Genomic DNA, 26,245 nt, shown 5'->3' with positions numbered 1-26,245 from the left:
GACCCCGCCCGTAGTTCCTCAAACATGTCTACATTGAGGCTGTAACATGTAATATGACTTGATCAAAGTTTAGGTTAATAGAGAATTATAGCACAGAAAATAACACTTAACCGTAAGGTATGATTATTATGGGGATTCATAGATCTACTTTGCATTTTAATGAGCCCAGTTCATGATGTCCGGCAATCCATTTACTGAATGCTGTTTCTCTTTTTTTTGTGCCTGGGCCTCATTCAGTCTTCCAGCAATGTGTGGATGTTCACTCCAGTCCAGGTTTAGAATTAGGTGTAGGAGTGAGATAAAGTCATTTGCAGTGGGACTGCAGCTTTGAGAATTGAGGGCCACTACTTTTCTATCTTGTGTGGCTCTCTTTGTAAGAGGTGGATTCTGGGGCTTTGAAGACAATCCGCCGGAGGTTTCTAATACTATTATTAGGTGTGGGAAAAGGAGACCCGAGAGATGTGAATTTGGGTCACTGACCTACCAGGTTGTCCATTTTCTCAGGATAATGCAGTTTCTCGCTCAGGTATTATCAGAGAAGGTTAGTGGAGACCTCTCACTTCCTTCCCTCACATCATAACTCAGGAGGGAGATTGCAAAACGGTGTTTCTGAATCTTGCCACAATCAGTGCAAGGGAGGAAAATGTCTCCAGATTATGATCATGCTTGCTTCCTGTCTTTGTTCCCCATGAAAAGATTTCTCCCTCTATTGGTGTGTTTTCATTTGATAGAAGGTGGGAGTGAAGAGTCTCTCAGACTTGACCTTTTTATCATCTCACCTGAAATTCTGAAAAAAAAGTTGTTTTTTTTACAAAAAATGATTTTACAAAATTGCACCTTGGGGTTATTGAGGCATTAATGGCATGTTAACCAGTTTAAAATAATGTCTTTCCTACTCACAGAGTTTGAAATTTTAAAGGAAATATAAAATTACAAAGGCCCCGATAGAGTTTAAAATGAAAGGATCTTTCAGATTAACCTGAACTTTTAAGTGTCACAGTGAATTGTTTTATTGTAAAGGATCTGATGGTCCTCTTTAGTATTTATGAAATGTCCCATTTTGAACTGGATTAAAATGATTATTTATCAGCATCTTAGTTTAAAACAGAGTATATAAGGCTAAGTTGTTTCAGGATAAATCATTTTGTAATTTCACTAATTTTGTAATCTTCACTGAATGACACCATTTCTCCTCACCTGATTTCTTCGAATTAGTACCACTGTAATCCATGTTCCAAAAAAGGAGACAGCTTGCAGAGTTTTCAGTCCTAAGTGGCAGTTCTGACCGGGGTTCCTGTGGCTGGTGAGGTTTCCACTGGCTTCCGAGATAGCGGAGGTGGCGAGACCGTGGCAGAGCCTCTCACTGAAGCCAGAAGCTGAGTCTGTGTTGCCTTAAAGTTTTGCCAGTTGGGCCTATGCTGTATATCTTTACTCCTGCTAATGCAGGAGACGTAAGAGACTCGGGTTTGATCCCTGTGTCGGGAAGATCCCCTGGAGGAGGGCATGGAAACCCACTCCAATATTCTTGTCTGGAGAATCCCATGGACAGAGGCTCCTGGCAGGCTACAGCCCACAGGGTCGCACAGAGTTGGACACGACTAAAGCGACTTAGCATGCACACACGCACGCATGTATCCTTACTGTGTGTGCTTTTTTTTTTTTTTTTTGACTTTTTGTTCAAGAAGCATTTTCCCACTCTTTTAGGTATCATGAGTATTATTCTGTATTTTCTTCTATTGATTTTAGAGTTTTCCCTTTTGTATTTAAACCTTTGATCTACCTATCTTTAGACTGCCTCTGGTGCTGCGCACTCGGTTGCTCGGGAATGCCTGCCTTCTTGCGCCCACATGTACTGTAGCCTGCCAGGCTCCTCTGTCCATGGGATTTTCCAGGCCAGAATATTGGAGTGGGTTGCCATTGCCCTCTCCAGGGGATCTTCCCAACCCAGGGATCAAACCTGTGTCTCCCGGGTCTCCTACATTGCAGGTGGATTCTTTCCTGCTGAGCCACCCGGTAGGAATGTGATTTTATTTCTCCAGCAAAATGAGTCAGTTATCTCTACCCCATCTTCTAAATACTCCATCTTTTTTCATTTGACTTGTGGGGCTATTTTTAATCATATGTTGAGTTTTCCTATACGCAATTGACTCTTGAACAACACAGGTTTGAACTGCAAAGGTCCACTTATATGCAGATTATTTTCAATAAATATGTACTGCATTACTTACGATCCTTGGTTGGTTGTATGGACAGAAGTGGAGCTGTGGACACGAAGAGCCAACTGTCAAGTTATACACAGATTGCATTCTATGTATAGTTACCCCCAGTTACTCAGGTAAAGAATCTGCCTGCAATACAGGGGACCCTGGTTCAATGCACGGATTGGGAAGATCTCCTGAAGGAGGAAGTGGCAACCTACTCCAGTATTCTTGCTTGGAAAATCTCATGGACAGAGAAGCCTGGTGGGCTACAGACCATAGGGTTGCAAAGAGTCGGACATGACTGAGCATGCACACATTTAGTCTGTGTATAATCTATTATACACAGATTTCTGACTGCCTGTGGGTTGGTACCCCTAACCTCCATGTTTTCAAGGGTTGACCGTCTATGAGTCTGTCTCTAAGCGCTCTAATTTGTTTAATTAGTTCACTTTCCTTTTTTGCCGCAGTACCACACTGAACTCATTTATGGTTGTGGCTTTTTGATTGATCCCTCCATCAAGATATTGCAGGGCTCTTTTTCCTAATATCTGAGCTCTTGGTATCCCGCTTTAATCATTGAGATTCTCCTTTGCTATCTCTCTAGCATTCTTGCAGGCTTAATTATTTTGTCATGTTATTTATTTTTCTCCACAGATATATGATGGCATGCAAAGGGCATGGTGTTTCAGCCTGCTATAAAAATATACCATAGATCAGGAGGCTTAAATAACAGAAATTTATTTCTCATAGTTCTAGAGACTGGGAAATCCAAGATCAAGGTGACAGCCAATTAGGTGCCTGCTTCCTGGCTCATAGACTTGCTGCGTCTTCACGTGGTAGAAGGGGATGGGAGTTCTCTGGTTTCTCTTTTATAAGAGCTCCACTTCTGTGGATACAGCCATTCATGAGAACTCTACCCTCATGACCTAATCACCCAAAGGCCCCACTTCCAAATACCATTTCATTAAGGAGTAGATTTCTTTCTTTTTTGGCCAGCCACATGACATGTGGGGTTTTAGTTCCCCAAACAGGGATTGAACCTGAGCCCCGCGCCTTGGAGGCCCGGATTCCTAACCACTTTACTGCCAGGAAAGTCCTGGGATTAGGTTTCAAGTTATGAATTTTGAGGGGATACAGACATTCAGCCAAAATGGATAGGTTAATATACTGTGTTATTATACTTCCCCTGACATAGCTTACAGTAGAGCAAAGAGTCTCGGAGAGCCAAAAGGGAACTTTTATATTATCCAGTCCTACCCAGTCGTCCCATAAATTCGAAAACTGAGGCCCAGCAAGTTTTGGTGATTTCCACAAGGTAGCCCAGCTGGTAGCAGCAAGCACTGAGGCTCCTGGGGCTTCCTTTCACTGGAAGTGATGCCTGGCCATGTCTCCCTTCGTGTGCCTGTAGTTATTTCTGTGTCTGGACTTGTTACCGTTTGTGGCTTCATATAGCTCCTCATTGAGCACTGAGAACAGTAATATCCACCCTGTTTATTATGAACCATAATGTGGATTCCTGTTCTCCTTCTTTTGTGTTCTCTTTAATACACTGTTGCTGCAAATGCTGGGAGTCTGCTGAACGTTTTCAAATGTAAACTACTGAAAAATTTCAAGTATTTGTATTCATCTGTACTCACAAGTACAAATGCCATTTTTGTCCCTTGAAGTGTGCAAAACATAGGAGCTTGAGGGTCTGCCAACTAATGCATGGGTACCTTTATTTTGAAATGTGTTTTGTGTGCAATTAACCAAAAAAAGTCCTTTCTGAAAGTTTGGCTGAGGTCCTAGAATTTGTACGTGACTTTGCAGTGTACTCTTACTGTATAGCGTATTTAGTGTCTTTAACCCCTGTTCTTGGCTTCTTCAGCTGACCAAGTTAAAGATTTATGGAAGAGGATTTCTCTTCTGCTAGCAGGGGATTATATCATGGATATAACATATTATATCATATATATGTGGAAATATAGTTGATTTATAATATTAGTTTCAGGTGTTCAATGTAGTGATTCAATAATTTTATAAATTATACTCCATTTAAAGTTACTATAAAATATTGACTGTATTCCTTGTGCTGTCCAATATATCTTTATAGCTTAATTTGTTTTATACTTAGTAGTTTGTATGTATTAAACTCCTACCCCCTGTCTTTCCCTTCTCCCCTTCTTGTCCCCACTGATAGGCACTAGTTTGTTTTCTGTATCTGTGAGCAGACTTCTGTTTTCTTACATTCTTTTTTTTTTTTAAATGTTCTACATATAAGTGATAATATACAGTATTTATCATTCTCTGTATGATTTATTTCACTAAACAATAATACCTTTCAGGTCCATCCGTGTTGTTGCAAATGAAAAATTTTTGTTCTTTTTTATGGCTGAATAGGATTCCATTGTGTGTGTGTGTGTATAATTTTACATCTTTATGCATTAATCTGTTGGCAGACACTTAGGTTTTTTCTATATCTTAAGTATTATAAATAATTCTTCTGTGAACATTGGGGTACATATATCTTTTTGAATGAGTGTTTTTGTTTTCTTCAGATACGTACACAGGAGTAGAATTGCTGGGTCATGTGTTAGTTCAGTTTTTAGTATTTTTAGGAATCTCCACACTGTTTTCTATAGTGGCTGCACAAATTTACATTCCTACTAACAGTGTACAAAGGTTCCCGTTTCTCTACATCCTCACCAACATTTGTTATTTGTAGACTTTTTTTGATGATGGCCCTTTGGACAAGGGTGAAGTAATATGTCATTATGGTTTTGATTTGTATTTCTCTAATAATTAATGGTATTGAGCATCTTTACATGTGCCTGTTGGCTGTCTGCTGTATCTTCTTTGGAAAAATGGCTCATCATGTTTTCTGCTCATTTTTTTAATTGGCTTTTTTGGATATTGAGTTGTTTTAGCTGTTTAAATATTTTGGAAATTAACTCCTTATTGGTCATATCATTTGCAAGCATTTTCTCTGATTCATTTTCTTCTCTTTTTGTTTTGTTGGTGGTTTATAACATGGTAAATATTTTAAGTTAATTTTTCTAATTGTAGTAGAATACACATAACATAAACTTTACCATCATGGCTATTTTTAAGTATACAGTTGTATGTACCAATGTATATTGAATGTATTGTGTATACCAATACATTCATGAAGCTGAAATAGTAAAATTCTAATGGTTGAAGGTACAATATGACTATCACATATGACTAATTAGATTTGTATTCTCCATTTCATCAACATTTCAGCATCTTCAATTAACATTTCTATGGTGTTTTCATTATAAATATTCTCACTTAATATTCAAAAACTCATGTGAGGTAAACATTAATAGTCCCACTTTATAAATGAAGAAGTTGAAGTGGGTATAGAGAGGTAATGAAGGAGTGAGAATTTCTGCTTAGCCCATTGCCCTTAAATCCTTTCTCTTTCCACTGTACCAAACTTCAAAAGATTAGCATTTTCTTTTCTTTTTCCCTTCCATCTTTCCCTCCCTCCCTCCCTCTGCCCCCTTCCCTTTCTTCTTTCCCTCCTTCCCAGTCTGTCTCTTTATTTGGTAATGATGGGGTAGATGTCCAGGAGGAGGATTTCTGGAGTTTTGTTTTAAATTATGGGTCTTGCCCTAAGAGCAAACATTCTTGTTCATAACCGTGGGCGTTCTCATCAGATCAAGGATTATTATGCTTTGCCTAAACAGTTAGTAGATGCAGCAGATGTCTATTCAAATATTACTTTAAAAAATGCCTGGAATTGTATTTAAATGGCTTCCATTATTCACTAATTAAATTGCAGATTGTTTCTCCTGGGGATTGTGCACTAGGCTGAGTTTCTTCAATTTGTTTGTGTTGGAAGATGACAAAATAAATCTATTGCATTGCAGATTAGTGAAAAATCCTGCTGAATGGGCTAAAAAGTCCACATTCATCCTACAACAGACTTACTTTAAAAAAGCAATATATTTTCTTTTTTTCTGGCGATGGGGACAAAGAGTGGGCTTTTGTTAGTTTTTATTTGCGTATTTTGATTCTGGTGCTTAAAAATACACGGAGGGATCTGAGATACAATGGAGGCCCATGTGTTTTATTGAATGTGTCAGCTTCCTTGATCTGCATGGATTTTACAAAGAGCCCTCTGATGGAATTCAGATATTTTAAAACCATGTGTGTGTTTCTTACACAGGTGCCACAATTTAAATCTTTAATCAGTCTTGTCAAGAGGTTAGAAGTAGCAACCAGTTCGACCTTAGATTTCATCTAGGGTCCTTATCAGTTGCTATTGCCTTGATCAGTAGTGATTATAGAACACCCTCCCATGTACTGTTTTCGTTTACACTGAGAGAGGGAGGCAAAACCAGAATTAGGAGAAGGAATCAGCCAGAAGAGTTCCAGTGTTCCTGCAGACCAGAGACCTGTCACAATATGCCCTTGATGTTTTTTGCACAAGAATGCTTGCTTGCTCTTAACATTTAGATTATTTCCATACCCCTAATTAAAAAAAAAAACTAAACAAAAACATGACAATTTCATACTAATGTTCACTCTTATACACAGATAATTAAGACTTTGCTCTCAGAATAAATAAATATCTGACACTTGGGAGCACTGGCTCTGGAGTAGCAGTGACTCTGCTAAGCCTCGTATATATTATCATATTTAATCCTTACTGCCTGGTGAGGAAGGTGGTGTTATCCCGACTTTGCAGCTAGGAAAGAGAGGTTCGGAGAAGTTAGGAGGCTGGCTCAAATGTCACATTGGTGATAAATGGCAGATCTGGGGTTGTGTCCATTTGTGCTATCAGTGCTCAATTTTTTTTTTTAAACGCAGCATTCATTTTTGTCAGCATTGTTGCTGATAATGTTCTTTGGGCTTCCCTGGTGGCTTGGAGGTAAAGAATCCACCTGCCAATTCAGGAGATGCAGGTTCAATCCCTGGGTTGGGAAGATACTCTGGAGGAGGGCATGGCAACCCACTCCATGCTGGAAAATCTCATGGACAGAGAGGGGAGCCTGGTGGGCTACAGTCCATGGGGTCATAGAGTTGGACACAACTGAGCGCCTAAACAACAACAATGTTCTTTAGACTTAGGAACTGATGCTGACCCATCATCCATAAGTCTGTGGGTGTTCAAGACAATCTCAGACAAAATGTAAGAATTTGGTTCTCTTCCACCATGTGTGCTAACATGGCAGAGCTGGAGTGGGGAGCTGTAGAGCTACCAAAATATTGGATGGGAAACCGAATGCATTTTCAAACCAAGCGCCTCTGAGTAGTGACCCTGGACAGTTGGTGAGAAAGAGTGTGTCACCAACATAAATAATTTGGGAAGGAGTGTTGGATGAGTTTGAAGCAAGCCAGCGATTCCCACATGGAGCTGTTAAGAAGGGACCAGGGAGTGTGAAGAAATGAAGGTTGCTTGATGTCCAGGATAAAATAAGGGATGGATCTTAGCACCACAGATGGAAGTGGCAGCAGTAAGTGACAGAGAACCAGAAGAGGGACATTTCCATCTGGATTCATTCAGAAAAGGATGTCAGACGACTAAAACAATGGCAGCATACAAATCTCCTTTGCTTATGTCAGATCAAAATGCAGGACAGATTCAAAATGGGTCCCTCGCATATGCTTTCCTGTTCTGAGTTACTCTGTGCCTTGTAAATGACATTGTAAGATCAAGAGTTATTTTAGCCTTATATATTAAATTTACTTTTAAGAAAGCAAGTACTTCTTTTCATAGAACCTCTTACCACCTTCTTGTTAATGTTTGGAATAAAATGTGAGTCGTTTGTTTTTACTGTTGTTTCCCCGGTGTTTTAGATGAGCCGGCAGACACAATTCTGTTGTTCTCTAGCTGTGATGTAGTGTTTGAGAAATGCTGAGGAAGTTCAGTAACCTTTTGTAGGGTGGTGATGAAATTCAGGACTGGAGGAAGATTTATGGGTCAGTAGGAATAAAATGTGGCTGTTTATTTCTGAATGTCAAGGCACAATGACCTACTTTTCCTTTTGCTTATGGTTTTCGTGATTCAAGTTCTTTAGGCATAAATAATTTGGGGGCTTTTGCTGTTTTTCTTTGCTGTCTCTTCTAGGATCTTTGTGTTCTGGCACTCACTTCCTAATGTGGATATTTTAATCATATTTCATATGAAAAGGCTTGGGAAAAGATGTTGACACTTTTCAGTAGACAAATGGAAGTTATGTTGTATTTGTATACAAAATATATTTTCTTTACTGAAACTAGCAGAATATCATGTTTTTAGGAGTGTGTATGTGTGTCTCAGGCCCCTATGAGAATTTCTTAAAAGCAGTGGAAACTAGCCCCAAGAAAAAATCCATATATTCACATGCACATAAGGTTTTCTCATACAATTTCAAATGGTGAATTCAGCCCTGAACTCTTGGCTATGGATCCTTTGTTCTGAAATATCAAAAGTCATTTTGAATACACTTGATTTTGGGCACTGGCTATTTCTGTGGTCCCTGGGAAAAGGTGGACCTTTGCAATTGTATAAGAGAGTAGGAGATTTCTAGATTTCAAGTGAATGTACTCTAAGCCACACTTACAGAGTGTGGTAGAGATACAGAGTGTGGTAGAGAAAGAACGTGACTTTGAGAGTGTGTATCCTGGGGATGATGGATGGTGAGAAATGAGACTAGAGTAATATTAGAAATTATAAGTAATGACTTAGTTTTCCCTTAAAAAAAATTGGAACATATACTCAACCTGAGGGTTTCCAGTAATAAATTTTATCAAGACAAAAGTCAGTATTTCCAGTCACATTAGACTCTGAGATGGGATCCTGGAAGGCAGGGACCTTGGCCCTGTGATATATGTTCAGGGAGCTCCTGTATGTGACTGAGTAGTTCTGGGAGTAGAAAAGACCAGTCCTCATTGGATGTCTTTTGGGAGGTGATGCGTTTCGGGTCAGAGTTTCATCCGAAAGCCTATTGGATTTAACACTTTTCTCTCAAGGCACTGGGGTGATAAACCACTTAGTATGGGAGAAAAACTTAGAAGAGGTCTCCCTGTCCTCCTTTTTCTCATGCTAGATGCACCTTTACTCTCCAGCTCCCGAATTGCTCTGGTGAGAACTGTACTCAGCAAATTGTGCAAATATTCACCCAAAAGCAGTCAAAATCTTAGACCACATTTACTATCCTGGGCTTCCCTGAGGTAAAGAATTTGCCTGTAATGCAGGAGACCTGGGTTTGATCCCTGGGTATGGAAGATCCCCTGGAGAAAGGAATGGCTACTCACTCCAGGATTCTTGCCTGCAGAATTCCATGGACAGAGGAGCCTGGCAGGCTACAGTCCATGGAGATGCAGAGTTGGACATGACTTAGTGACAACACACACCATCCTACCAGCGATACACAATAAAAGGCCATAAAACCCAAATCTTGTCTTCATCTTCCCGTAATGATCAGTTGCAATAGTCTCTTATTTATACCACTTACATAACATCTATAAGTAATGCCTTATGATTGCCTTGGTTCATTTACCAGACTGAGAACCTCTCAAATTAAGGTCAGGGATCTTTTCAAATACCACTTGGTAGTCCTTTTCCTAATAAAGCAAGCCAAGCACATTGCCGGTGTTCAGCAAATAGTTGCTGAGCAAATATTAAGAAGGCCAGTTAGTGTCACTTAAAATCTCTAAACATTCCCTTTTGAATTGTCTCCAACTGCTAATTAGGTTGGAACAGTAATTCAAGGTTGTGTTGTCAGAGACGAAGCTGTTTGCTTGCCATTATGACAATTAGTCTTGTAAGTTACCCACGTCTGCATAGCAGGTTCAGCTGTAGTCCTTGCATGTTTGGTTTTCTGTCGCTCTTGGTGCTGTAGAACCACAATGGATGGACTTGCTGTCAGATTCTGGTAAGTTTGTTGTTTGGCCTCAGCTGTGGGCAGGGACGAAGCAGGTTCATTCATTAAATTACCATACATTGACTACCATGTGCTAGGTATTATTTAAATACCAAGGATCTCAATACGAGTAAGATGAGGCATCTGCTTATATTCAGCTCTCAACTTAGTAGGGGAGACAGATACATGAGTCGTAATTGCCATATCGACTGTGTTAAGCGGCTTGAGAGAGTAAAGAAAGGAAGGACCAAGGTGGGGACTAACTGATTCTGCTTGAGGGTGGGAAGACTGTGCCAGGCAGAGGACCAGGCGAGGAATGAGACTGGAATGGCGACATTCCAAAGCAGAGGAAGAGCCAGAGCAAAGCAGGGAGGAAGAGATGGAGATCTTGAGCAATATACCTGGAGCGGAGCATGGGAGAGCCAAGCGTGGCTGGGAGGAGATGGAAAGGCGGTGTGTAGGCACTTCAGAAGCGTCTTTAAACCCATTCTGCTTCCCACGCCGAGTAGCTCGGATTTTTCTCTTGCAGGTCCCAGTGCTTTTGAATGGGTGAAAGCCGGTTCTGACTACCCGGATTTTTAAGAGTGAACCTCTACACTCAGATCTCAGTTCTTTCCTGGGGATAGAGACTGCAATTGGCCAGAGGAACTATTTCATCACAACTCCCAATAAATTACCAGGGGAACTTAAACACAATTCAGCATAGGGCAGTTGCTCTTGAATGTAAAGTTTATTTGTTTGCTTAGAGTGAAGAGAAATAAGGAGGAAGTTTGTTTCTCATTTTAGCATTTTGACTTGGGGATCTGAGTAAGACTAACGGTGTAACCAGCACTGTCCTTTCGAAACTGGCTTTGTATGGAGCTGACATCAGAGAGTAGTGGCTGGTGGTATAAATAAAATTGGGGCAGCAGAGAGCAATCAAATACTGAATCTAGGTCATCTTGTATGTGGTGGGGTAAGGAAACTACTTTAGATCCAGCACTTGTATAACCTGTATAACTAGATTTCTCCCCCTAGTCAGAGTCTAAGTAATTTAATTGAAAAAAACTTCATTTTGTCATATGCCTCATAGCATTGTTGCCCTGCTCATTCCTTTACCCAATAGCAAATATTTATTGAACACCTACTAGGTGCTACTCTTAGAGGTTAAATTTTAAGAGGGAAGAGGTGATGGCACAGTGAGGATGTTATAGGCATTGTAGGAGTATGTGCCAAAGCCCAGGCTTCTCTGGTGGCTCCGTGGTAAAGAATCTGCCTGCCAGCCCAGGAGACTCAGGTTCAATCCCTGGATTGGGAAGATCCCCTGGAGAACGAAATGGCGACCCACTCCAGTATTCTTGCCTGGAAATCCCATGAATAAGAGGAACCTGGTGGTCTGTAATACACAGGATCGCAGAGGGTCAAACGCAACTTGGTGACTAAATGTGAGTACGTGCCAAAAGCCCAGGCTGAGAGTGTGTGTGTGTGTGTGTGTGTGTGTGTGTGTGTGTGTTTGGGGGGAATGAAAAATGCTTAGCCAGGCTATACTGTGGAGTGTGATGGAAAGCAGAGAAATTGGGCTAAAACCTTGCTCAGAGCCCAGTCACAATTTGAACTATACGTTCAGGTGTCTGGAATTTATCCTCATGGCAATAGGAGAGCTGCTTCCTAGGAAGATGAGTTTAGCTGAGTTTAGCTGGTGTAAAAGAATGGATGGGGTAAGGCAAAGTTGAAGACAGACCAGTTGGGAAGTTTTTATGGCAATCTGACTGGGAGATAGCAGTAGCCCTAAGTTGGGAGAGAGACTGAAGGAATGCAGAAAACTGACTGGAGTCCAGAGATATTTAGGAAGGTAGATTTTATTTTATTTTATTTTATTTATTTTTATTTGTTGGAGGCTAATTACTTTATAATAATGTAGTGGTTTTTGTCATACATTGACATGAATCAGCCATGGATTTACATGTGTTCCCCATCCCGATCCCCCCTCCCACCTCCCTCTCTACCCGATCCCTCTGGGTCTTCCCAGTGCACCAGGCCCGAGCACTTGTCTCATGCATCCAGCCTGGGCTGGTGATCTGTTTCATCATAGATAATATACATGTTTCGATGCTGTTCTCTCGAAACATCCCACCCTTGCCTTCTCCCACAGAGTCCAAGAGACTGTTCTGTACATCTGTGTCTCTTTTTCTGTTTTGCATATAGGGTTATCATTACCATCTTTCTAAATTCCATATATATGTGTTAGTATACTGTAATGTTATCTTTCTGGCTTACTTCACTCTGTATAATGGGCTCCCGCTTCATCCATCTCATTAGAACTGGTTCAAATGAATTCTTTTTAATGGCTGAGTAATATTCCATGATGTGTATGTACCACAGCTTCCTTATCCATTCATCTGCTGATGGGCATCTAGGTTGCTTCCATGTCCTGGCTATTATAAACAGTGCTGCGATGAACACTGGGGTGCACGTGTCTCTTTCAGATCTGGTTTCCTCGGTGTGTATGCCCAGGAGTGGGATTGCTGGGTCATATGGCAGTTTTATCTCCAGTTTTTTAAGAAATCTCCACACTGTTCTCCATAGCGGCTATAGTAGTTTGCATTCCCACCAACAGTGTAAGAGGGTTCCCTTTTCTCCACACCCTCTCCAGCATTTATTGCTTGTAGACTTTTGGATAGCAGCAGAAAGGTAGATTTTAAATGAGACTTGGTGACTGACTGGAGGTGGGAGTCTTGGGCAGCGAGAAAGAAGAGGATGCTCTTTCTTGATCTAGGAAACATAATAGTTATCTACTGGGGTGGACATTCTTTTCAGTATAATTCAAAGAGTGTTAAACTGATCTAGGAAACCTTTACATTATCTGATAGCTCAGTCAATGCCCAGATGCAGGGGAGAGGAGAGGAATAAATTCAGAAGCGTGAACACACTCCCATTTTGACTTTTCTCTCTCTGCGTTTAAATTTCAAGGCCAGGAGCATGTGCCTCATGAGTTTGCGGGAGATTGTGATCCTGTAATCTTTTTCATTTTTCACAGAACTAGAGTGATGTAAACTTCCTCGGAGAAGGTGATTTTGCAGCTTCTGAATTAAAAGCTCTTCCAAGCCCCCCTTTGGTTGAAAATCAGTGGTGTCTGGTGTTTATCAGAAGCCCCCCAACACTCATGTCCAGGTCACCAGTACTTGTATTTTATGCCTGTCACTTTGAGCCAAATAATTTCTAGTGGTCCCCAACTGCTAGGATCTCAAACCCTTATTCTCTTGAACCTTCTTTAAAAAAAAAAAAAAAAAGAATCCTTTCTAGAAAAGCACATTTGATGCTGAATAAGTAGGATTTTCTCCTGAACATGTCATCCAGGTCATTAAATGGAAACATGTGGTCTGTAATGCTACAAGAGCTTGTTCTTTTTAATACATTTTAAATATAAAAAATCAAAATTGTCTGGCTTCTGTTAAAAGAATGTATAGCCAGAATGTTAATTTGATGATCTTCCTTGATTTTCCCAGGCTTTCATAGGCCAGCAGTTTGTTTGAACAGCTGTACTCCTGTAAATCTCAGTAACAAATGAATCAAGAATAATTTTGTGGGGCAAGTCAGATGAAAGGGCCTTCCTAAGAAAGACAGGTCATTAAGAGAAGGAAGAAGGAAAGACTAGCAAAAATATGAGACATTAAAGAATTGTTTTTTTTTTTAAATAAAGCAATTTGCTCTCATAATTCTTTTCTGATAATGTTAAAATATACTGTCCTTAATAGGGAAAAATGCTTTATTTTCCTTTCGGTTTTAATATTGGGTGGAAAGAGAATTTAAAACTAAAGTCAGTAGGAAAAGAGAAATGCTGAAAACTGAAAAGCATAAAAAATAGGATAGAGCAGTGTAGTCAATTTTCTATTATCTGTGATTTTCTGTCATCTATACGTGTGTTATCCATAAGCTGGGGTTGAGGGGATGGAAGAGGAGTGGGTGAAACTGTGAAATCTGTCTGCCTCCAATCACAAAAGGATCAAATAAACATATGAAAAGGTATTTGCAAGAACTGGAGGAGAGAAGGGCTTTTGGCTCTTAACATCTTACCTAGCAGATAGATCTGAAAGCAAAAAATAAAACTAAAGTAAATTCAGGGAAGCATTGATTCACCCAACAGAATAAACAACTTAGTGGATTTGCTAATCTAATTAATCAACTCCTGCTTTTCCTTTCCAAGGTAGGTTTGCAGGCAGAGAAATAAATTAAATCAGCATTCTCCTCCTCCTCTTACTAAAAATAAGCTTGCTTTCCCTGGGTGACTCGGTCATTTAAATTCCCAAGGCTGTCCTCACCCCCTCCCCGCCTCCCCGCAGTCCACTGGCAGGAAGCTATTGTAAGGAGACAAAACCTATGCTCTGAAGATTACTGAGTTTGGGTTTTCTGAATATTATACCTTAGCTCTCCTACTCACACTGAGGAATAAAATAAATATTAACAGGTTATTTTTAAAAATAAATGGTCTATGAATGATGTTGATTTGGAGATAAAGGAGCCAGTGACTCACAGATAGATCTTTTGTGAAGCTTAAGATCATACTGATGGTAGAAAAATGGTGTTTTGGAGGGGGAGGAGATCCTGGAAAATTAAAGATATTTAAAGTTTGAAGACAATTTTAAGTGTGCAAATCTAGACACTGAAAGAGAAAAATATCGTATATTAAGGCATATATATGGAATCTAGAAAAATGGTACAGATGAACCTATTTTCAGAGCAGGAATAGAGATGAAACCGTAGGGAACCGACACGTGGACACAGGAGTGGAAAGGGAGAGTGGGGCAAATTGAAAGATTAGGATTGACATATACGCATTACCGTATGTAAAGCAGATAGCTAGTGGGAAGCTGCTGTCTAGAACAGGGAGCTCAGCCCAGTGCTCTGTGATGACCTAGATGAGTGGGATGGAGGGAGGTCTAAGAGGGAGGGGATATATGTATATGTATAGCTGATTCACTTCACTGTACAGAAGAAACTAACGCAGCATTGTAAAGCAATTATACTCCAATAAAAAAACTATTTCAGTTCAGTAGTGTGCAGACTCGGTACTTAATATTGCCCCTTCTTAACCTTAAACCTCTAGAATAAGATTTGGTTTAGAGTGCATGTATCTACGTATAATCATCTGATACACACATACATTCACCTAAACACAATATACAAAGAACCCTGAGTAAACAGGGGAAAAAATTAATCAAAAGATTGCAAAGTGGTGAATGACACCTTTTACGCAAGTCAGAGAAAATATAATACAGGGATATCCTCGGTAACAAGTTAATTATGAGTCAAGACCGTATCACTAGGTTTTTATTGTTCAAAGGCATGATAGCCGGATACGGAAATAGGAGGACAGCAGATTAGAAATGAGAAAGAAAACAATGTTTGCATTAGAGTTCTGCTCACACTTGCAGCATTTCTTTGCCTTCATCATGATTTGGGCATCCTTCCAAGAAAGACTTAAGTACTTCCAGCTGACTTCATTTTTTTTTTTAAATTTTTTGTTGGAGGATAATTGCTTTACAATATTGTGCTGGTTTCTGCCACACATCAACATGAATCAGCCACAGGTATACATATGTCGCCTCCCTCTTGACCCTCCCTCCCGCCTCCCACCCCATCCCACCCCTCTGTGTTGTCACAGAGCACTGGGTTGAGCTCCCTGTATCTAGGTCCATCAGTACCATCTTTCTAGAATCCATACATGTCTTAATATATGATATTTGTCTTTCTCTTTCTGACTTACTTCACTCTGTACAATAGGCTCTTAGGTTGCCAGGAACCTTAATCAACTTCTGGTCCCCCCACCTTGAGGATCAAAGACTCCCCAAGGATTGCCTTTCCCCACTTTTCCTTCTTTGATAGACCAATTCTGATTATTTCCAGTCTTGTTCACGCTAAGATATTATGCTCAAGATTCATTTATATGCTCAACTAATCTTAATTAAAATGTAACAGAAGATCAGGGCACAATCAAATTAGGTTCTGAAAATACTTGAATAGTTGGGTGTCAGTTTAATGAATTAAATAGCTCTTGGGTCAGCTTCTCTTCCCAACATGTCTTAGTCTTGCTTTCACTTCTTTTTTCAAATTATTTTTTAATTTTTTAAAATCTTTTTGACTGTGCCACATGGCATGTGAGATCTTAGTTCCCGAAGCAGGGGAACCAGCACGCCTTGCTCTGGCAGCGTGGGGTCTTAGCCACTGGACCACCAGAGAAATCCCTTGCTATTTTTTCTTAATACTCTCTTCAACTTCCATTTTGGATGAATGTTCTCTTTTAACTTACAGATGATTTTGCTATCTGGAAACTTATGCCCACATCTTTGACTGCGGGTCAGAATTGCTTTCCTCACAGTCTGATTGGGAGAGTTGTTATACCTTGGAATGTCCTTCTGAGCTGGGCTGTGGAATGTCATGTAAGTTACTAGCATTTTTTTTTTTCCCGAATATGATGAATTTTCACATGTTGTAGGCATAGTTTGGGCAAGTCTCTGAAATTCCCCTCTTTTTTTATTGAGGTGTAGTTGACATATAATGTTCTGTTAGTTTCAGATGTACAGCAAAATGATTTGATATTTGTATATATTGTGAAATGATCACACCAATATATCTAGTTAATACCCATGACCACACATAGTTGAATTTTTTTTCTTGTGATGAGTGCTTTCAAGATTTACTCACTTAGCAGCTTTCAAACGTGCAATACAGTATTATTAACTATAGTCACCAAAGCTATTTAATTTTTTAACTGAAATGTACTTTTTGACTGCCTTCACCCATTTTCTTCACTTGTCTGTTCCCAACCACTAATCTGTTCTCTATATCTATGAGTTTTCTTTTTCTTTTTTAAAGATTTCACATATAAGTGAGATCATATGGTATTTGTCTTTGTCTGACTTATTTCGCTTAGCATAAATATCCATTCATGTCATTGTAAATGGCAAGATTTCTTTAATGATTGAATAATCTTCCATTTTATGTATATAAAGCTTCCCTGGTGGCTCAGATGGTAAAAAATCTGCCTGCAATGCAGGAAACCCAAGTTCAACCCCTAGATCCTGAAGAACCCCGGGAGGAGGGTATGGCAACCCACTCCAGTATTCTTGCCTGGAGAATTCTGTGGGCAGAGGAGCCTGGCGGGCTACAGTCCTTGGGGTCACAGAGAGTCAAACACGACTGAGTGGCTAACACCCCCCCCCCACATTTTCTTCATCCATTCATCCACCAATGGACACTTAGGTTATTTCCATATCTTGGCTACTGTAAATAATACTGCAGTGAGTATTGAGTTGCATATATCTTTTGAATTAGTGTTTCCATTTTCTTTAGATAAACATTCAGAAGTAGAATTGCTGGATCATATGGCAGTTCTATTTTTAATTTTTCAAATAAAATCCATATTCTTTTTCCATAGTTGCTGCACCAATTTACATTCCCGGGGCTCCTTTTTCTCCATATCTTTCCCAGCACTTGTTATTTCTTGTCTTTTTGATAATAGCCATCAGACAGATGTAAGGTGGCATTTTGTGGTTTCAAATTTTATTTTCTGATGATTAATAATCACCTTTTCATGTATTTATTGGCCATCTGTATGTCTTTAGGAAAATGTCTATTCAGATCTCTGATACTTTTAAGCCTGTGAGTCCCAAATATACTCAAATATAATCAAATGAAATGTTTTAAACTTGGTTATCATGGATTTGAATGCATACCTGGCCATTTCTTAGAATTTACTTTGTGATTTATCAAGTTATCCTTAACATTCAAATTGGGGAATGATTTGGCTAGATACAGATGAAGAATATAAACGTTACCCTGTTCTAATTGTGATGGCCAAGACAGCCTTAAAAACTCATCGCTTTTCCTGTGACATCTTCCCAGACCTCCCTTCCACTGTCAGCCATTGGATACTACCTAAGTTGATCCATGTCAAGCACTAAACATAGTGTCTGAAATGAAGTGAAGTGAAAGTTGCTCAGTCATGTCCGACTCTTTGCGACCTCATGGACTATACAGCCCATGCCATTCTCCAGGCCAGAATACTGGAGTGTGTAGCCTTTCTCTTCTCCAGGGGATCTTCCCAACCCAGGGGTCGAACCCAGGTCTCCTGCATTGCAGGCGGATTCTTTACCAACTGAGCCGCAAGGGAAGCTCAAACATAGTATCTAGGACCGTGTAAAAAAATGCTCATAAACGTTAGCCTTCATTGGGCTTGCCGGGTGGCTCAGAGGTAAAGAATGCCTGCCATCGCAGAAGACTTGGGTTCAATCCCTGGATTAGGAAGATCACCTTGAGAAGGAAGTGCCAACCCACTCCAGTATTCTTACCTGGAAAATCCCGTGGCCAGAGGAGCCTACTAGGCTACAGTCCACAGGGTAGCAAAAGAGTCGGACACGATTTAGCAATTAAACAGTAACAGAATTGTAATTATTTTTAATATTTATAATCATTTTATTTACTATGTATAAAGGATTTATTTTCACTTTATAGTAAAACGTTTTCATATACTCTGTGCTCTTATATGGCAACTTGTACGTCTTGCATTTATTCAGTCAGTCATCAAAAAATTATTGCTTGCCTGAATGTTTTAGGGACTGACACTATATCCCTATTATACAAAGATGACTAAGACAAGGATGTCCTTTTGAAAAGGATGGTTTGCCTCTTATGATAAAGTGTTATGCTAGTGTATTTATTTGTGTCTTTTATATTGTGAGTTCATTTGAGGTCAAAACCAGAAGATTCATTATTAACTTATCCTGAAATAGTTTAGAATTAAAAAGAGAAATCATCACAAAGTAACCTTGCATTATTCAAGCTACTTTTATTTTTTAATTTTAATTAAAAAAAATTATTAGCCCTTAGCACAGTATCTGGGTTTCCCAGGTGGCACTAGTGGTAAAGAACCTGCCTGCCAAAGCTGGAGACGTAGGAGAAGAGGGTTCGATCCCTGGGATGGGAAGATCTCTTGGAGAAGGTCATGGCAACCCATTTCAGTATTCTTGCCTGGAGAATCCCATGATCAGAGGAGCCTGGCAGGCTTTAGTCCATAGGGTCGCAAAGAGTCTGACAGGACTAAGGTGACTTTTCACGCTCACGGTATCTGGCACATAGGAAATCCAGTTATATATTATCAGGTCATTTACGTTCAGTGTTGCTCAATGGGTGACTTTTCATTGAAAACTTGTTAGTAAGGAGGCTCAAAAAAGGACACAGCATCATGCTAGAAAGTTGACTACGACTGAATTTTTTCCCCCAATTTATTTGAGAAATAACCAACCTGTAACATTGTACAAGTTTAAAGTATTTTTATCTTTTTATTGTTTGGCTGAGCCAAGATATATGGGATCTTAGTTCACTGGCCAGGGATTGAACCCGTGTCTCCTGCAGTGGAAGCACAGAGTCTTAACCACTGAACCGCTAAGGAAGTCCCTAAGTTAAAGGTTTACAACATAATAATTTGATACTGACAATATGATAACATGTTGCAAAATGATCACTACAATAAGTTAACATCCATCACATTATATTGTTAATTTTTTTTTTTTTTTTTGGCCTTGTGACAAATTGCTTTTGAAGCATTACAGTCTATACAGTTCTGGACACATTAAGACTATTGATTAGTTCAACATATTGGCATTCCTCTTTATCCTTTAGGACAGTGGTCCCCAACCTCCAGGATCGAATGCTTGATAATCTGAGGTGGAGCTGATGTAATAATAATAGAAATAAAGTGCACAATAGATGTAATGCACATGAATCATCCAGAAACCACTCCCCACCCCCCGCCCCCCGTCCGTGGAAAAATTGTCTTTCACGAAACTAGTGTCTGGTACCAAAAAGGTTGAGGACTGCTGCTTTAGCAGACCATACTATAGAAACAGTGAACACTGGTATGGTCATTACAGTTATTCTCTTCTAACAATACCTAAACCCACTCCAGTATTCTTTCCTGGAGAAGCTCATGGTCGGAGGAGCCTGGTGGGCTACAGTCCATAGTGGTGCAAAGAGTCAGACACGACTGAAGTGACTTAGCACACATGCAATGATACCTACTGTTATATGGAGCTCCCACATTTCTTGGTTCATCTGATCCTTAGAATAATTCTGTGAGATCTGAAGGGCAGTAGATTCTTTCATATTTTATAAATGTGGGCAACTTTCCCGATAATGTCAGTGATTTCTTAAGATCATGCATTTAATAAGGCTAGCATCAAGGCCCAAACCCAAGTTTCCTCAGTCTAGGTCGATTGCTTTTACCTCTAGATTGTCATGGCTGGGATATTACTTAGTTAAAGAAGCTGGGATGGTTTCAGCGTGGAAAATAAAAGATATGTGAAAAAGATGATAACTATCTTTACATGTTTCAGAGCCCATTCTGTAGGTGGGGTACTAATTAGCCTTATTCTGAAAATTCTCAGGGTAAAACTTTGAACGTTTGTTGCTTATGCCTGCTTTTATTTTGGCTTAATAAGGAAATTTTTTCTGATATGCAGGGAACCGGTGACCAGTTCTACCATGCCTTATGCACTGCCTTCTGCTCACTTGCGTGCTTTATTTCATCAAGTTCTTCCCCATCTCATTCGTGATTCCTTGGTCATCTTTTCTACCACAGGACCTTTACACTGCCAGGCTCTCTGCCTGGATTGCCTTTCCTCTTTCCCCACAGTTTTGCTTGGTTGAATCTCATGTATCCTTTTGGACTCTGCTTAAAGGTTGCTTGCCTGGAGAAGACTTTCCAAAGAGAATGAATGTTTGCCAACTTCACTGAAGAGTCAGGGTTCCTTATTGTAAGCAACAGAAAATGCACTTTGAGCAGAAATGAAGCTTATGAAAGGATATTGAGACATTCATAGGAGAGAGCCTCCTTGGGAGGGCTGAAGAATTAGGCACATAGGTCAGATTTCAGGAACAGAGTCCCAACCATGCCAGCAAACTGGCCCAGAGAAGAATCTGTTGCCTGGTGTGCTTCTGAACTGAGCACTCGATGCTGTGGTTGACCGTGTTGCCTGGAAATCTATTTAATTGCAACCACTGCCAACAGGAGTGCTACTTGGGAACTCACTTGCAACCAGTGTTGGCCCCCTGAGCTGGAAGCCTCTGTTACCATCTTAACCAATAAAAGCAAATCCAATCCAATCCACACCAGTATGCGGTGTCCTTCATCCAGTTGGTCATATGTGAATACCAGTTTTGCAAGGGTGAATCTGATTGGTGGTGCTGAAGTCAGCCTAGCTGCAAGCTGGCTGGAGAACTGAGCTTCTTAAGTTCTATCTTGGGAAAATGGGTCCTCAAAAAGCCAAAAATGACCCAGCTACATCAGCGGTGTTCCAAAGGTGCTGGCCAATCAGAAAACATGGCAAATAGCTTCTATACCAATTACCAATGTTCTTATCTGTATTATAGGCCAGTCATTCCTACTTCACAGGATTGTTATAAGGATTAAGGAAGGTAATTTAGGTGAAACTGCTTAATAAACCATATAGAGAGATATAAGTATAAAATAGTGTTATTCTTTTACTATGATTTATATCTTTAGTCAAAGCTTAAAATTGAGTGCTTAATAAGTTGACTAATCTCCAATTCACTTTAAAGGTTTTTAAGATAGGGAGAATATTCTACTTTCTCAAAATGTAAATGTTCAGGAGAAATTGAAAAAAACAACTTGTTAAATCAAATAAATGCCCTCATAAATTTATATCATCTCCACATTTTTATTTTGAAATGGAATCATAGAAGATGACATGGAACATGGAGATGGTAGTTTTAAAATGTGGATGAGTTTTCAGCTACTTTTTGACTTGTCTCTGAATTTTAAGTATTTGTTCTGCTTTAGTTTTTTTTTTTTTTAACTCTGGATTCATCATGAATACAGACCTCTTGTTCCAAACCAGACAATGGGCTTATTCAACCCTCAAGGGCCTCAACATTTGGTTGTTCTGATGTGGCCTTTCAGTGACTCAACTAGAGGGATTATTATCTTAGAAAAAATGTAGATGTGACAGCTGAGTTTTTAGCACAAGTAATAGCAGTTGTGTAAAAGAGGGTGTTAGTGTAAATGGCTGCTGCAGTCGCCAGATTTGCATTAATGCTGTTGCAGTGGAAATTAGTCACACAGTCGGTAGATGCAATTCTGGCCTCCCAGGTAAGCCTCCTCTGTAGAAGAGGAGGTCAATATCAGTGCACTTTCAGAGGAGAAGGAGCCAGGCAGGGCTATTTTCTTCTTTAACAGAAACATTTCTCTGTACAATCATCAAGATTTTTGGATTAGGAGATGATTAGCTTTTCTTTTTTGTAAATATTAAAGCAATATATTGCTAGAAAAATTAAAGTACCACCCAGCTTTGCATTGTTGAAAATTGGGTTACAATCCTCAGATCGTTTGATTTCTGCCATCCTAAAGTTCTACTTTATTCAAGAATATGGAGAATTTTAAGATTTGCGTGTTCAGATACCTTCTTACTTACGCAGTGCTTTTTACTAGTTTGAACTGCTTCCTGAATTTCCAAATCGCTCATGTTGAATTCAGGGAAATTTCTTCTTAATTTTTTTCTCCACATCTTCACATATGTGTACACATGTTGTCACTCATTTATGCTTAGCCTAAATAGGGCATTTGTTTCAGGACATTGGAAATCTGGTCCTTACACTGTGTCTTGCTAGAGGTTTTAAGCTTGCAAGAGGAGGCTGCCTTGTAAATAGCATGTAGTCAACAGAGCTTACTGGGGTAAACCGTAAATGGTAAATTTCGGTGACTCAACATTTATTTAGATTACCTGATATGTCTAAGTATTCATGTCATCAGTGAATATTTTCCAGCTCTGAACATGTCTGATTGCATCGCTCAAAATACGTACTGTGTATAAGGGAGCTGGCCGTTTGGAGGGGGGATGAGCTAGATTGAGGAGCAGATGGATTATTCAGGGCTGAAGCATTTGGTTTAATTGGTGCCTTGAAAGCAACTTGAAACCCTGTCCCCCCACCTCCTCCCAAGTCTGCAACAGATTTCTCAGTGTGGGTGCATGTGATTACCTTTTATTTTATTGACTCACTAAATTCTTAGATTACTCTACCATTTGATATTGACAAACCATAAAATTCCTATGGAACCTGCTCAGTAGTGATTTATAAAGAATTATTAATAAACTCAGCATCATTTGGAATTCAAGTTTAATTAAAATGGAAAAGTAAATGATTATGTAAAGATTTTTTCCTCATTTAAACTTGTATGCTTTTATTGTCTCTTTGCCTTTTCTCTGAATTCATGGATTTTATTTCAAACCCGTTTTTTCCTACATGAATTTTTACAGAATCTGCTGTAATACCTGTTTTGTTGTTAGCTTTTGATTTAAAGATTTTTTTTTTTTCTAATTAAAAATGTTGGGAAGGACTTCTGAAGTAGAGTCTGAGGAAGTTAAACTGAAAAACAAATCTATGTTATCCAGGGAGTTTAGTTTTTAAAGATGCTGTTTAAAGATAATGATTGTTTATGGACTCTTTAAAGATGTTTTCTCATAAGGGTTGCCAGATAACAGATTAGTTATCTGAGAGTGGTTTAAAGACTTTGGAATTGCCTGGGTGACAGTATTGCCTTATGGTACTTATAAAGCTCCTTTGAAGTTGGCTTTTTACATTGGAAATCCAGAAAATATTTTTCTTTTCTTCTTTTATTAAACAGAAAGCAATACATGGAGTAGAGGCTTAGTAAAATGTTGGAGAAGAAATACACTGGTTATTTTTGTAATTGACTCGATTTTTCATCTTTCAGCCTTTACGGGTTACAGGATCTTTTCTTGGATTCTCGGATTAATTGGGATTCTTATCATTATGTGAATGCTGTTTTTTGCAAATGGCACATCCTTACCAAGTGCACACTGTCATGCCTCTGAATTTGAGGCCCTCTTCCCTTTTGTCACCTCTTTCCTCCAAATATTATTTGGTGCAAAGTCTGTATTGCTGCTCCCAAGCTTGGTTGTTAAGAGAGCTTTGAATTGTAGGGCACGAAACATTTCTGAACAACTTTTGTAATACGCAGTCATGCTAAAGAAACAGGGTCAATGGAGTGGGCTGTTGGAGTCAAGGCTAGAAACTTGCAGAGGTAGGTGTGGTCATCTGGATTGGTGGGAGTTTATGTGAGTCTTAGGTCCAAGCTTATGTGAGTTCACAAAGGAGATGCATGGTCCATTGCTCTACAAAAGCTCTTTAGGCAGGCACTTTTCTTCCCAACTAGCTTTTAAATGCTCCTGAGGCCTGAAGCCTATTCATGTGCACCTCTCAGATTATGAATACAAAATCCCTAATGATTTTGGAAGTCCTAAAGAGAGACATCCTAACCAGAGCATCATCAACACATGATTCTGCTAATCGAATGAACGATTACATTTTAGGCTATCACAAATACACTTGCTTCTGTTTGTGAATATACACTAGTTAGTCTCTGGAACCCTTCAACATTTATTCTGTTTTAGCATTGATAGGATGGTTGATATTGATTATAAATTTGCATTCAAATAGTGGAGCCAGTCTTTTGTGATAGATGTAACTCCTGAGAGCAGCAGAAATGATCTTAGTTTTTATGGTTTGACAATACAGAAGGCATTTGATGAATACACAAGTTGGCTATTTCAAGCACCTTGGAACGTTAGTTCACAGTCACGGAGATTATGTGTTTTTTCCCCTTTCAGGTTTTGTGTTTCAAAATAAAAAATTGTTTCTGTGATTATTTTAAATATAGTGTCTCAATATATTTATATCAAGCCATGTTTGATATAACCTGAATCCAATTCAAAATCCCTTCATGAGAGAATAGAAATCATCATATGAAATCTATTAAAGTAGGGTTTCACCTATAGTGTTCTGATTTTCTCTTTCCTTCAATTTTTATCAAGTTTTTTAAATGCCCACTGGATGATTTATTTTAGAATTGGCCTACTTTTTTTTTTTTTTTTTACTTTAATGCCTGTGGGCGAATGTAAATTTGTAGCTGAATTAGCAAACCAGGGATCTCTGTATAAGTTAATAACTACAATTGGGAATCAAATGACTGATTTCTCTACTTTCCTGGACTGGTTGTATAAGAAAGATGAGTAGAGCTAGGACTAGGAGATAAGGGAATTTATGAGGACATAACTGACTTCACATTGTCTTAGTAACATAACAGGAATACATATTTATTGTAGAAAATCCAGAAAAGTAAAAGGAGAGAAAATTCAATATACCTCCACTCAGGTAGTCATGTGAACATTCTCATACCTTCTACTTCAGACTTAAAAAAAATGTTTTACATGTAAAAAGTGTCCATGTGATTTCTATAATAGAAAATAATAAAATACCTACCCGTGCATCTGCTATACGGCTTAACAAAAGAGCACCCATCTGGTTTTACTCCCAAGTCATGTCTCCTCACATGTGCTCCAGATGCAATTTTTCCTTTTTCAGTTGAAATTCGTGTTTCAGGGAAAAAAAAGTTATTATGATTACTATAAACACATTGTCTTCATCTATGTTAAATAATTCAGTACCCTGGATTTTGTATCATTTACTTGTGTTCCTTTATAGTTTTGCTGCACATGTATGTGTCCCTAAATAATCATTGCTTTCTGTGTGTGTTTTAATCTTTAAATACGTGGAATTGTATTTCTTCTATTGCAACTTACTTTTTTTGGTATTAATATTATATGTTTTGTGAGGTGTGTAGCTGTAGTACATGCTCTTTTTAAGAAGATTTTTTGATGTGACTTGTTTTTAAAAGCTTTATCGAATTTTTAAAATAATATTGCTTCTGTTTTATGTTTTGGTTTTCTGGCTACAAGGCATGTAGGATCTTGGCTCCCCAACCAGGGATCAAACCCGTACCTCTTACATGGGAAGGCCAAGTCTTAACCCCTGGACACTAGGGAAGTCCCGTGTGGTGCATTTATTTTCACTCAGTTCAGTTCAGGTCAGTCTCTCAGTTGTGTCCGACTATTGCGACCCTATGGACTACAGCATGCCAGGCTTCCCTGTCCTTCACCAACTCCCAGAGCTTGCTCAAACCCATGTCCATCTAGTCAGTGATGCCATCCAACCATCTCATCCTCTGTCGTTCCCTTCTCCTCCCACCTTCAATCTTTCCCAGCATCAGGGTCTTTTCCGATGAGTCAGTTCTTCGCATCAAGTGGCCGAAGTATTAGAATTTCACCTTCAGCA

At 39.2% G+C, this 26,245-nt stretch overlaps 1 protein-coding gene across 23 annotated transcripts in view; it reads left to right on the top strand.

Moving 5' to 3' along the window:
• Positions 1 to 26,245, top strand: part of LOC122697542 — a 650,597-nt gene that overhangs the window by 44,850 nt on the left and 579,502 nt on the right. For 12 of the 23 annotated variants that reach the window (XR_006342094.1, XR_006342096.1, XR_006342091.1 and 9 more), the window contains one exon: positions 16,346 to 16,473. The exons of the other annotated variants lie outside the window; for them this stretch is intronic. Coding sequence is in view for 6 of the 12 variants with exons in the window: in XM_043908407.1 (XP_043764342.1) it covers positions 16,467 to 16,473 (7 nt within the window). In the remaining 6 variants the exon portion in view is untranslated. The remainder of the gene's footprint in view (positions 1 to 16,345; positions 16,474 to 26,245) is intronic. 23 annotated transcript variants of the gene reach the window in all.

The sequence above is a fragment of the Cervus elaphus genome, chromosome 7 (assembly GCF_910594005.1).
Source record: "Cervus elaphus chromosome 7, mCerEla1.1, whole genome shotgun sequence".
NCBI lineage: Eukaryota > Metazoa > Chordata > Mammalia > Artiodactyla > Cervidae > Cervus > Cervus elaphus.
Note: the sequence above shows the minus strand (reverse complement) of the source record. Positions and strands in the feature narration are given on the sequence as shown.